Below are 12,578 nucleotides of genomic sequence, written 5' to 3' on the forward strand. Positions count from 1 at the left end.
GTTCGACTCCGGCAGCACCACCGCTGAGGCGTTCGAGCTTAGTCCACAGGGGTAGCGGCGTATCTGTGGCCGACGTCCGGTAGGAATATCTAATCCTATCTGAGGTTGATTACAGATGTCCATGGGCAGCAGTAACCGCTTGCCATTAGGCCAGCAGTCTGCTACTCCTATATTATATAAAAAAAACTTGCTTCAACGGTGACGAAAAACTTTTTTTTTATTACCTAATGAGAAACGTGCCTGATTTTTTTCTATACAATTCTCTAAGATCTATTACGTCTACCAATTCGCACTTTGGCAATATAGATGACCTAAGCCACATTTCTAAGAACTCTTTTACATTTTTCATTAGGATCATTTTCTAATATATCGATATCGATAATAATCATAAGTACAACACTACTCCATCTTGATATGCAAACTACGACAATCTGATCGTGGCACGCGGTCACACTCCACATTCGGCCACTCTACCCCGTTTCACAACACTCATTTACATTTTGGTATTTTTAATGTAAGTTTACATTTTTTTGTATCTACACAAATAAATGTATAAGAGACCGTCTGTAATTAAAGTAAAACTTGTAACAAATTTCAAGCTCAAATAATAATTGTAAACCCTTCCTACACTCACAGCCCCACAATTGGATTTTCTGTATCGTGGGTGCCATGGACACACACAAAGACGAATATAAAAACACCCAGACCCAGAACAGATATCTAAATTCATCACTCAGACATGTCTGGCCGGGGATCGAGCCCTGAACCCTTTGCGCGTCAGACCGGTATGGCGACCGCTCTGCCACACGGCTCGTCAAATACGAGTATAAGAATCTTTTGAATTTTTTGCAGTTTTTATAAACATTCATCTAAATACCTGCTAGGCTGATTTCGGCAAAACTTTCACGTAAAGATAGAACATGTAATAGTGACTAACATAGAATACTTTTTAAAAAAAAATGTAAATATAACCCTAGGACCGATTTTTAAAGTTTTATTTTTATTATATTTTTATAATACGTCGAATGGATTATATGGAAGATAATATTCATCGTTGCATGGATATTTGCATTTGCAACTATATCGCCAGTGCATCGCAGGCTTTGAAGGAAAAGTATTTATGCACCTTTTTCAAATATTTTAATTTATTTATGAGTGTTAATTGCTCGTAATGTGCAAAAAATGTTATTCATGTTTAAATACTGCACTTAGGGATTGGGTTCAATCACCAGTGTTTAAGTGGAAAATTACCAACGTCTATATTTAACGCCAATTTGCAAAAAACACACACGAGTAAAAGAGACAAACATAGTTTTGTGTGTGTCTGCAACTAAAATTACTTCCAAGAACTTCTTGAAGATGAAAAACAATTCGCGTTTTTTTATGTGTTACATTTATATATCGTATTTATTTTTATTTTATTTATTTTATAGCATCCGTCAAAAGTTAATATATGTAATTTAAATGTTTTAAGTTGCATATATTTTGATTGAATGATCCGATTGCGAATAATTATTGCAAATGTTACTCAATACGACGTCTATAATAAACTTACTGTTTATGTATTCATAAAAGTAAATAAAGCGTGTAATATAAACAGACATACTACAAAATTAAAGGTGACATTAATATTTTTTAATGTATTTTAATTGACATACTCGCAAATATGTATTATTGTTCTATTTTAGGATAAAGATAAAAGCTTATTTCATCTAATATCTATATTATATAATCTATTTATTTAATCTATATTATATAAGGAACTGGGGGGTTACTACCATTTCTTAAAACAATATTATTTTAATCATACTTTTACAGGAAATACTACTTTTTTTGTAGGAAATCTAACTTCTTAAGCAAAATATGACATTCTTAAGCCATTTCAGTGGCTTTCATACAATGGATAAGCGAAAAATTAACAAGGGTTTAAGTTTGTTCAACTGTGTATGACGGAATATTTTACTGTTTTAAGGCGGAAATAAAACTTTCCTGAACTATGATGGTTTTTAAAAGATGATTGTAGGCCCCCTGTACGTAAAAGCTCATACTGTTAGAAAAACTAAGCTAAGTTATGCGTTCTCAGTGTTAGCCTTCATTAAACAGAATATGTCGTAATAATTAAATCATTACAGCGATTTATAAATAAAGTTGTTTAAATTACTAAGTTATTAACATTGATATTAATTTATATTTCAAATAATACGATTTTATCCCTATACTAAATCCCTAACATAGTAATTTTTTCTTAAATAATATATTAATATTTTATGGTAACACCACCTGAAACTTCACACCGTGTATTATTTTTAAACATAATATCGATTATGATAATCGATATTTTTCACGGAAAAACATCTGTAGTGGCCCGTCCCTACTGCCAAGTCGCTTAAAACTGATATTTGCGTGTAACCACAACTTTTTGTTCATAATTTTTTGATTTTCACGGTGATCCGGGCAGCGATACCATCGATTTTCGCCTAAACACGCACTGGGTCACTTAATTCCTGATTTAGTACCTCATCATATTTTGATAAGTATTTTTAATTTGAATAAATTATGATTTAAGGGTGCTATCGGCGCGTTATGGGAGGTTTAATCATAACCGTGGCGTTTCATGGTAGAATGTCATGGGATTAGCTATGGGCGGGACTGCGGGAAATAAACGGTGGACAATTTCCTTACAATGCCCATTTGCGATATACGATCTAATATGTATACAAAGAATTAAATTTTGTTGTTTGTTTGTCTGTCTTAAACTTTAGTCCCTGTGTATTTACGATAATGTTAAATAAACCTAATTAAAACAATTTTAGAGAGACTTTCAGGTAAAAATTAAAGACTTATGAAATGAAACATATTTATTTTGTATAGGCCAACGACGGCACTTACAAATTGTCAGGTACAATATTTTTCTTAAACTACTACCGGATCGGAACGCGACCTCTACTGTAGCATTACCATGAGTTGGCATAGAAACGCCACTATAGAAATGGTAAATAGAAAACTATTGTCATTTTGCTAGTGAATAACATAACTACTATCGTTACGGTATTTCTTGACAACGTCTGTCAAATTAATGACTCATGGGACCGAATTTGTATGGCAATAGATCATAATGACATTCGCTAGCGATTTGATTTCGATAGGTTTTTTACGTATCGAGTTACGTCACTACGGATTTTAGTTCTACGAGTAACCACCAGAGGCGCTGTACAATTTTTCATACATTTATTTTACGCAGTCGCTAGCGAGTAATACTTTTGTAAACTCATGGTAGTCCTACTGAGAAGATCCGGTAAGAAACTCAGTGGGTTTGCCTTTTTTTTTCAATAATAATTATTCTCCTTCTTTTATAGCCATCATTTTTACATATAATTGATAAACTTATATGAGACCTAAGCTAGTTTTGGAAGTTGAAAACAAAAATTCAGTGAATTTGATGTCACATCGTCCCTTAACATTTAATCACATTAAATAAGAGCACGAGCTCAAGTGAAAGCCAGAACCAGCAAGCACAGAATTAGTGCGCAAGTCCTGAGAAGACGAAAAAAAAGTTTTCAAAGGTATGAGAAGTCTACCAATACGCCCTTGGCCAGCCCGATAGACTATGGCTCAATCCTTCTCATTATGCGAGGAGACCCGTGCCCAGCAAGAAAACAATAGTGGGTTGATGGTATTCTACTACCAACTACAAAAAATCATAAGCATTTCAGAGCTTGGACCATGATTATTATAATCTTATCTGTTCTTCGGTAACAGCCCTTAAGTTAGGGTACACCACAATTACTATGGTGATTATGAGTGGTACAGCCGATAAAGATGTCATGCGTTCATTTCGTGCGGTGATCGTGCACAGAGATTGTGGATTTTACGAGAAAAAAACGTTTATTGTCTCAAATATATTTTTCGGTGGCTTTGAAAAGAATTTTACGTTTGCCGTTCGTACGGTTAATGATTTTCAGTAGCCAAATCTTAAGATAAGAGTTAACCCGATTTCTTAAGATAACATTGTTGATATGTTTACAAGTTTGTGCCGAATGCAATTACATGAGTGATAAAATTATGATAGGTCTTTTTTTAACCTGATTTTATTGTATATCCTTGCGTAAGCTGATCTTTGTCTTCACTCTTCAGAAATGGTAATGTATCTGTGATCGGGTTTAGATTATATGTTCTACAATGTATTAAGTTGGTCACAGATGTCCATGGGCGGTAACTATCAAGTGGACTGCAAGCTCATTTGCTCCTCAAATCTATAGGAAAAAAAATAATTGATAAAAACTTACTGGTACTAAGAGCTACTGTGTTCTGGTTAAAGGGATCCTATTTAAATTCAAATTCAAATTATTTATTGCTAATGATCATTATAATAGGTCTTACAAATTAATTATAGTGCAAGCATGCACCCTGCTAGGGTATTGCAATATAATATTTACAATTTTATTTTTTAACACCGAAATATCTTTATTTATTTATTTATTTATTTAAAAGTTTATTGCATCACCTCTATAAAGAAATGCACAAAAGGGCAAACATAATGCCTGATGGCATTCTCTACCAGTCAACCCTGAGCTGATATAGAGAATTTGCAGCAGGTGTGTACAAAGAAATAAAAAGCGACAAACAATAAAAAAAAAAACAGCAGATATATAATTAAATAAATATATATTATATTATGATATATATATATATATACATACATAAATACCATTCATCATATATATAATTAAATAAATAAACACAAATAGTAATAACAGTCGATTAAGAGTTTGATGAGGAGTTCAGATAATGTTCACGGACAAGCTTTTTGAACACAGCTTTACTGGGGGCTTTCCGGATATGCACGGGCAAGGCGTTCCAAAGCAGTACCGCCTGAACAGAAAATGAGAAATGATAAAAACCGCTAGAATGCAGTGGAATATCAGCTCTTAAATTATTAGACGACCGAAGCGTCTTGTCATGCGTTGAAAACCTATATTGGAAGTGATCCTTAAGATAAGGAGGAGTATTCGTATCATTCAAGATAGAGTAAAGCATAAAGAGAATCCTAGAATTACGCCTCTGACGAATAGAAAGCCACTTGAGTTGACTGCGAAACTGCGAAATGTGGTCATATTTGCGAAGGCCAAATATGAACCTGATAGAATTGTTGAGAAGGCGTTCTAGTTTATTCAGAAGGGCTTCGGTCAGATCTGGGTAGCACACATCTGCATAATCTATGATAGGCAAAATAAGGGTATTCACAAGCATTAGTTTGGTCTTAACGGGAAGGAAGTGCTTTAGGCGGTATAAAGATCGCAAGGTAACATTGACCTTACGAGACACCTCTGTAACTTGTGTAGTCCATCCCAAGGAGCTGTCAATGTATATGCCAAGATTCTTCACCGACTCCGATATTGGAATTTGCGTACCGTCATAAATGACCGCTGGTAAAGAATTCCGGTCAATCCTAGCCAACAGTCTAGAGCTTCCTACGATGATAGCTTGACACTTGGCAGGGTTGACTGATACCCCATAGCGCATAGACCAACTCCGGAGAGCACTCAAATTAGTGTTTATTTCACCTATTGCACTGTGGATGTTATCAACTTCGGCTTGAGCATACAGTTGTAAATCATCAGCATACAGATGATACGAACAGTTGATAAAAGGAGTGATGGAGTCAATAAATAGAGAAAATAATAAAGGAGAGAGAATACCGCCTTGCGGGACGCCAGCATCTAAATAAGCCCAGTCCGAGGAGGCATTACCCATACGGATGGACTGCTGGCGCCCGCGAAGATATGAAGAGAACCAATTCAGGGCAGAGGGCGAGAACTGTAAGTGAGTAAGAATAGCGAGGAGAATATCGTGGTCGACTGTGTTAAAAGCGTTAGAAAAGTCAACAAGCGCCATCACCGTCAGTTTACGATCGTCCATCCCTTTTCTGACGTCGTCACACACTCTGACTAAAGCGGTGGAGGTGCTGTGACCGTTTATCATTATTAAACAAATATTTTTAAATTAATAGTAATAATTATATCAATCAATTGTGATAATATGAGGCGTTGCAACATAACCTTAAATTATAGCAACAATACATCAATACAGCTATTAATAAATATGTAGGATGATACAGCAAAAAAGTTTTAAAAAAATATTAAAAATGTATTTTTTGTTGCAGGAAACTACTTGGCAAGATGCCGCACACAGGTAATTATGAATAACATAATATGAAGCCGTTATTTACTTTTTCAAATTAAAGACATAAGGACGTATGTATAACATACAAACACATACAATAAACTTTTTTTGTTAAAACATAAATCAATTTATTTACAATATAAAACATTAAATTGATCACTAATTAAACTAAAATAATAAACCATATAGGTACTAATGAAAACTAATTTACAAAATGTAAAATTTCACTATCGCTATTTTTGGGGAAGGTCCCAAAAAATAAACTTAAATTGAATATAATTATAAATATAATAATAATAATATAATAATTGAAATATAAATATTTTTAATTATGAAGACGCATGATTTGTAAATAAATGCACCGTAATATTAAATAAGTTCCTGGTACTGCAACTTTCAACTTTCTCTGATTTGCCGTTAAAACGGATAAAATCGGCAATCGTAACTACTCAAAGGCGAGTAGCTAAACAGATTAATTAAGTCAAACGAGAGACATTAGAGTCTCGGATCCCAGAGGAATTTACCTCACGCGTCGAAATCATAAGCGTTTCAAAGAACCCTTATCACGGTAGGGCCATTAACGGTAATTAAGGGAATCGAGCCGAATCTCGTATCGAGATAATATCGGATCGGTATCAGCCCACCCGGCAAATGCGTCGTTTTCTAATTCATTATACATGCTTAAACTTACATTAGGTGGGCCGGTACAATGCTTACGTCGTTAGTAAGGTAAGAATTGTTCGCATTTTTGCTTTGTTTGTTTAATAAGATATATTTAATGTATCAATAAAAATTATATCGATTTTCAAAAATGGAATTTGGGTATAATATAAGCCAAAGAAATGTGCAACATTTATGTAATTATTTTATTTTTATTAAAATAAAAAAGCGGTTTTTTTTTTTAATAAATTACTTGTTTTCATAAAATCTTAAATTTTATTTTAAAAGTCTTATACTTTCAATATTTAATGAGATTAATAATTTGAAATTTATTCAATTATATGTATTATTTTTTAAGTAATAAATATTAATTCACAAAAAAAAAATTAATATCAAATGAAGCAACGATTGTTTAAATTCTTAATTTAATATTCACTTACCTACTTCCATATACTTTATTTATATTTCTTACTGTAATGTCTTTTAGACAGTAGATTAGAAAAGATTTTTTTTACACAATATATTTTGATCGCTACTGTTCTTCCATGTACAACCGCCTTTACCGAGCTAATGTATGCTGATGTGAAATCACTTAGAATCTGGCTCGTGATAACCAAATATATCGCGGCCATTTTCGACTTTACGGAAAAGGCAGAAGACGATTTGAACGTCAAACATTTAATTATGATCAATAAAATATAATATTTATCGTAATATCTCATATTGAGGCTATAAATGTGATAGTATCAGAGCATTAGACGTTTAACTCCTTTGATTTGGTTCCGAATATTTAAATAGATTCTCAGATCACACACGATGTTTCCGATTTTTTTAATTTATTGTAAATCGTTTGGTGTGTTCATATTTATAAGTTTTCGTCACTTAGATATCGGTCTTAATAGATTCGGAGGCGCAACAGACGCTTTTAATTGGGTAATGCCGCGTTTATGAGATGCTGTGGTTTCCAGAAGGCCTTTATCTGTTATTGAACATTGTAATCTATCCAAAAGTATAACTATGCGATTATACAACTATTGATAAAAAAATCTTTGACTACTTAACTATCTGTCAATTTTTACAATAAGCATCCGTAAGTAATCCAACGAAAGAAATACCTACTCTAAACTTAAAGGAATTAAGAGTTAGGTACACGCTGAGTAGACCTCCTTGCTTAAAAAGTGCTTACAGAAACAATTTACAACAAATGAGAACATTAATGAAATAAGTTGAGTGGCTTCATACATTTGAAGATGCTTAAATATGCCCACTTGGCTAGTTCAGTAATCCAGGTAATTTATAAATCCTTAAAGCTGTTCTTATATAGTCCTTTTTAACTCCTTTTAAATTCGCAATCGTACGTACGAAACAATTAAAACCACTACGTTTTGATATAAAAACAACATACAGACACGGTTCAAGTTAAGCGTAGAGGACCGCGCGATCTCAGCGGGAGACCATTACTAACATTCCGTCACCGCTGTTTTATCGCGTCTTAATTACCTTTACCTATGCCTTATAGCTTGAAGACGGCTGGTGGTCTACTTATTACTCAGACATCCGAAGTTTCAGGTGGGTATATACTTCGGATGTATCCGAAGTTTCGGGCTTTGACTTACGGATATCCGTCTCGGACGGGATTTACAAATGAACGATACTTGACAGCTAAACGCAGTTCATAAATATCTTTTTTTACGGGACTGCGAGGGTTATGTAGTATGTACTTCAAGCGTATGTGTATATATGTAGGGATGTAAGTTTGTACGTATATATCATTCTTTGATACGCCCTGCATACATGGCTTAATGGACTTTAACTTATGCACAAACAGACACGGTTCAAGTTAAGCGTAGAGGACCGCGCGATCTCAGCGGGAGACCATTACTAACATTCCGTCACCGCTGTTTTATCGCGTCTTAATTACCTTTACCTATGCCTTATAGCTTGAAGACGGCTGGCGGTCTACTTATTACACAGACATCCGAAGTTTCGGGCAGGTATATACTTCGGATGTATCCGAAGTGTCGGGCTTTCACTTACGGATATCCTTTTCGTTCGGGGATTTTTTTTAACGCGGTGAAATCATGGAGGAGGGGGCGTAGAAGGGTATTATATATATATAATATAGGAGTAGCAGACGAGCATGCAGTCCACCTGATGGTAAGTGGCTACTGCCGCCCATGGACATCTGTAATTAACCCCAGATAGGATTAGATATTCCTACCTGAGGTCGGCCACAGATGCGCCGCTACCCCTGAGGACTAAGCTGGAACGCCTCGGAAAAGTCTGTCTCCCTTACCACACCCTTCAAACCGGAACACAGCAGCGCCTAACACTGCTGGTAGGTAACATAGTAACCTAACACTATTAGGTAGAAATAGGTGTGGCGGTGGTGCCGCCGGAGTCGAACCACAAAGGGTTCTACCACTTTCAAATCAATAATTTATAATATCGATAATTATTTAGCTGGTTAAGCTAGGAAATAATTTTATATTTTTTAGTTTGACTTACCTACGGATGTCTTTCGTATAGGATTTACGTATGAATAATATTTGACAGCTGAACGCTAATTTATATGGCCTCATATTGCATTAAATATATTAAATGTGACAGTTGTTTCATTGGATAATTTACTTTCGAATGGACGAGAAATTTCAGAAACACATACAGAGCAGTACCCTTTTTACTATATGAATTGTTTACATTCATACTACTAACTAATGCCAATTGCAGGAGAAATAAGTACTTAGTATTATTTTGTTTTAATTTATAAACTGGACAAAGCTGTAAAGCATCGGAAAAGTATGTCTCCCTTACCACACCCTTCAAACCAGAACACAGCAGCGCTTAACACTGCTGTTATGAGTCAGAAATACGTGTGGCGGTGGTGCCGCCGGAACAGAACATGTGTCAAAATGGACCTATTAAATTGTGACGACTATAAAAGGCACGTTTTGCATACTGTCACCGCAGTGTTTTCGCTTCCTAATAAACTAAAAAATGCTAAATTTTATATGCATAAATCCGTAGTTTCGACCGAAGTTTCGAGTTTCGGACAGGATTTACGAATGAACGATGTTTGACAGCTAAACGCAAATTTATATGGCATTATTTGACAGGTGTTTAATCGGGTAATTATGTCAAATTGAATTTCGAATGGATAAGAAATTTCGGACAGACATACAGGACAGTTCTTATTTTTTTACTACAAGAGTTGTGTTCAGCTACTCGTACGTTGCATAACTAAATTAATATAAAAACATTTGTTTTTTTTTTTGTTTTTTCTTTTTACCTCTACCGCTCCATAGTTCATAAGTACTATTATTTACCCTACTACTTTTGAACTTTCGATTTTAAAGCATATCGAGCTATTTAACAAACACGGTTCAGTATAAAACGAGCCCGACGCCGTGGGGGCCCTGCTTGCATTCCGTCACCGCGGTCTTCTCGCTTCCTAATTAACACTCGCCCAAATATTTAATCGCCTTTATTTATATTCTATATACGTAACAGTCACACTTTAATGATGACCATCGTGGGAGGGTTCCGGGTTCGATCCCAGCGAGACTGTGTATGAGTTTTGTTTTGTTAAGCTTTCTGTCATTGTTACTACGTATTTGCGGAAGCCATAATGACTAAATATCACGGAGAAGGTAAATATAGTAAGGACATATATGCATCATCTCTATATTCGTAAATATATTTTTAGATTTCATTTTTCGTTATTACAGAACTTTTAGGCACGTAGGTCCCTCAGCGTTACTCCTGCATACCTGTTGCAGATCCCCGAGTCCTCCACACTGCACCAATAAAGGCAACCCAAGAGATTTAACTGCGGTAAAAATCCCAAATAACTCGGTGTCTCTCCCAAGGCATCGTGGTACCCTTTGATTCTTTTGAAAGTTTCTCCCGTCACCAACAATGTCCCCCCGCGCTTTTTTCGTAATTTTCGTTTTCTAAAAGTAATTAATTGCAATGAATCTTTTACTGTATTACCTTGCCAATAATTAAAGCAACGTTAAATACAAACAGCATTATATAAATCGATATGCACATGACACGTTATCAGCTGAGTAGATCGGGGGACAGTTTATAAACGCTTTATCGACTGTCTTGACGCGTTGACGAATTAGCTCGTTGGTATGTACGGGCGGTCGGATCGAAGTTAATGTTATGTGGATATGACATTTGCAATTCGACCTTGACTTGTCGCTGTTGGTAACTCATTTTGTTTTTTTTTTATACTTTATTGAACCATAACATGTGGATTTATTCCACATTAGGCGGGCTACCTTTGGGCTGTGCAGAAAATAGTAAAAGCTCATTACTGTCCTACTGGACATGGTGTTTAAATCCGTTGTGATTCGACTCCGGATGTACCATTGCCACATCTATTTCTGAGTTCTAACTAATAACTGCAGTGTTAAGCAATGCTGTGTTATGGCTTCAAGGAGGTAAGGGAGGAAATCTTAGTCCTCAGGGTTAGCAATGCTTGTGTTGACAACTTCAGGTAGGAATCTTATCTTAACGGAGGTTATTTACATTAGCTACTTACCATCTCTGCACCATCGGTGGTCTGCAGTAGCTACTTACCATCAGATGGGCAGCATGCCCATTTGCCCATTTGCAACTTGGTCATCATTCATTCTAATTTGTCTGTTAATTATTTTTCATTTTAAGTTTCAAACAACGACCATACACGACAACTATTATATATCACACAAAAACATATTTTATAAATATGTAAAAACATATTGTATAATAAAACTATCGTGTACAATACCTTCAAAGGCTCTGAAGTAAGCACTCTAGGGCACCACTCGTTAAACAGATTACTTTGTAACATAAAATCACTACACTAACACATTTCTCAACAACGTAGAACAGATGCAACGTGCGATCTATACCACGCGGCGGTCGCGACCAGGCTGCCGTGTGAGCTACCTGCTTATCACTAAATATGATTATTGATCTACCCGCATTATACACCTTTTGCATCTCTGTCATTGCGTAATGTCCGCACGCACACAAAAAGGTACGCATGTCAAATCTCAACGTACCGTTACGAATTCGAACGTGTAGATAGAGCTTTTAACAAATGAAAGCAAATTTGCCACGAGCGCTTGTAACGCGTCCATGTTTGTGTGTGAAGGTTTGACGTTTACGGCAATTGCCACGCATGTGGATACAGCATTACAATAGTATGTCACAAGTCAACCTATTCACAAATCAGAAAAACTGCACAATAAATTATTAATAAACCTCAATTCGGTCTTATCCATATTAATACGCCAGTTCGGGCAATATCTAATGAATCTTAAACATCACGATCAATTTTCTACTTCGGTGTTTACAACTGCGTTACAATTTTATATCGTAAACTTTTATATTTTATTGTCAATTTATCGAAATAGAAAATATCGTGATTTGGAGCGCAATAAATATAGATTAAGCAATTACTGTGCGAAATGATTCACCTTTGATTAATTGATTTTATTAAATGTTTTAGCTGTGGTTTTTCTCACTTTGGTATCTTTATGGCTAGAAATAGGATTTGATATGCTAAGGATTGTGATATAAGTACTAATTTATACAAGAAACTATATACATACGAATACAACTGTATACATACATACAAGAAACTTTTATAATAATATATATATTGGCGTATGTAGAAAAACATATCGAAGTGTATTTTAAGCGATAAATGGCGCATCAATGTAACACATATTTAATTA

At 35.1% G+C, this 12,578-nt stretch overlaps 1 protein-coding gene across 1 annotated transcript in view; it reads left to right on the top strand.

The window, feature by feature from the left end:
* Window positions 1–12,578, top strand: part of Poxn (paired box pox-neuro) — an 84,678-nt gene that overhangs the window by 28,535 nt on the left and 43,565 nt on the right. The window contains exon 2 of the mRNA XM_073090318.1: window positions 6,164–6,192. Within this exon, the coding sequence (XP_072946419.1) occupies window positions 6,180–6,192 (13 nt within the window). The 5' untranslated portion in view covers window positions 6,164–6,179. The remainder of the gene's footprint in view (window positions 1–6,163; window positions 6,193–12,578) is intronic.

Source organism: Epargyreus clarus, unplaced genomic scaffold (assembly GCF_041222505.1).
Source record: "Epargyreus clarus isolate Ecla_fem2 unplaced genomic scaffold, WU_Ecla_fem_2.2 ptg000032l, whole genome shotgun sequence".
NCBI lineage: Eukaryota > Metazoa > Arthropoda > Insecta > Lepidoptera > Hesperiidae > Epargyreus > Epargyreus clarus.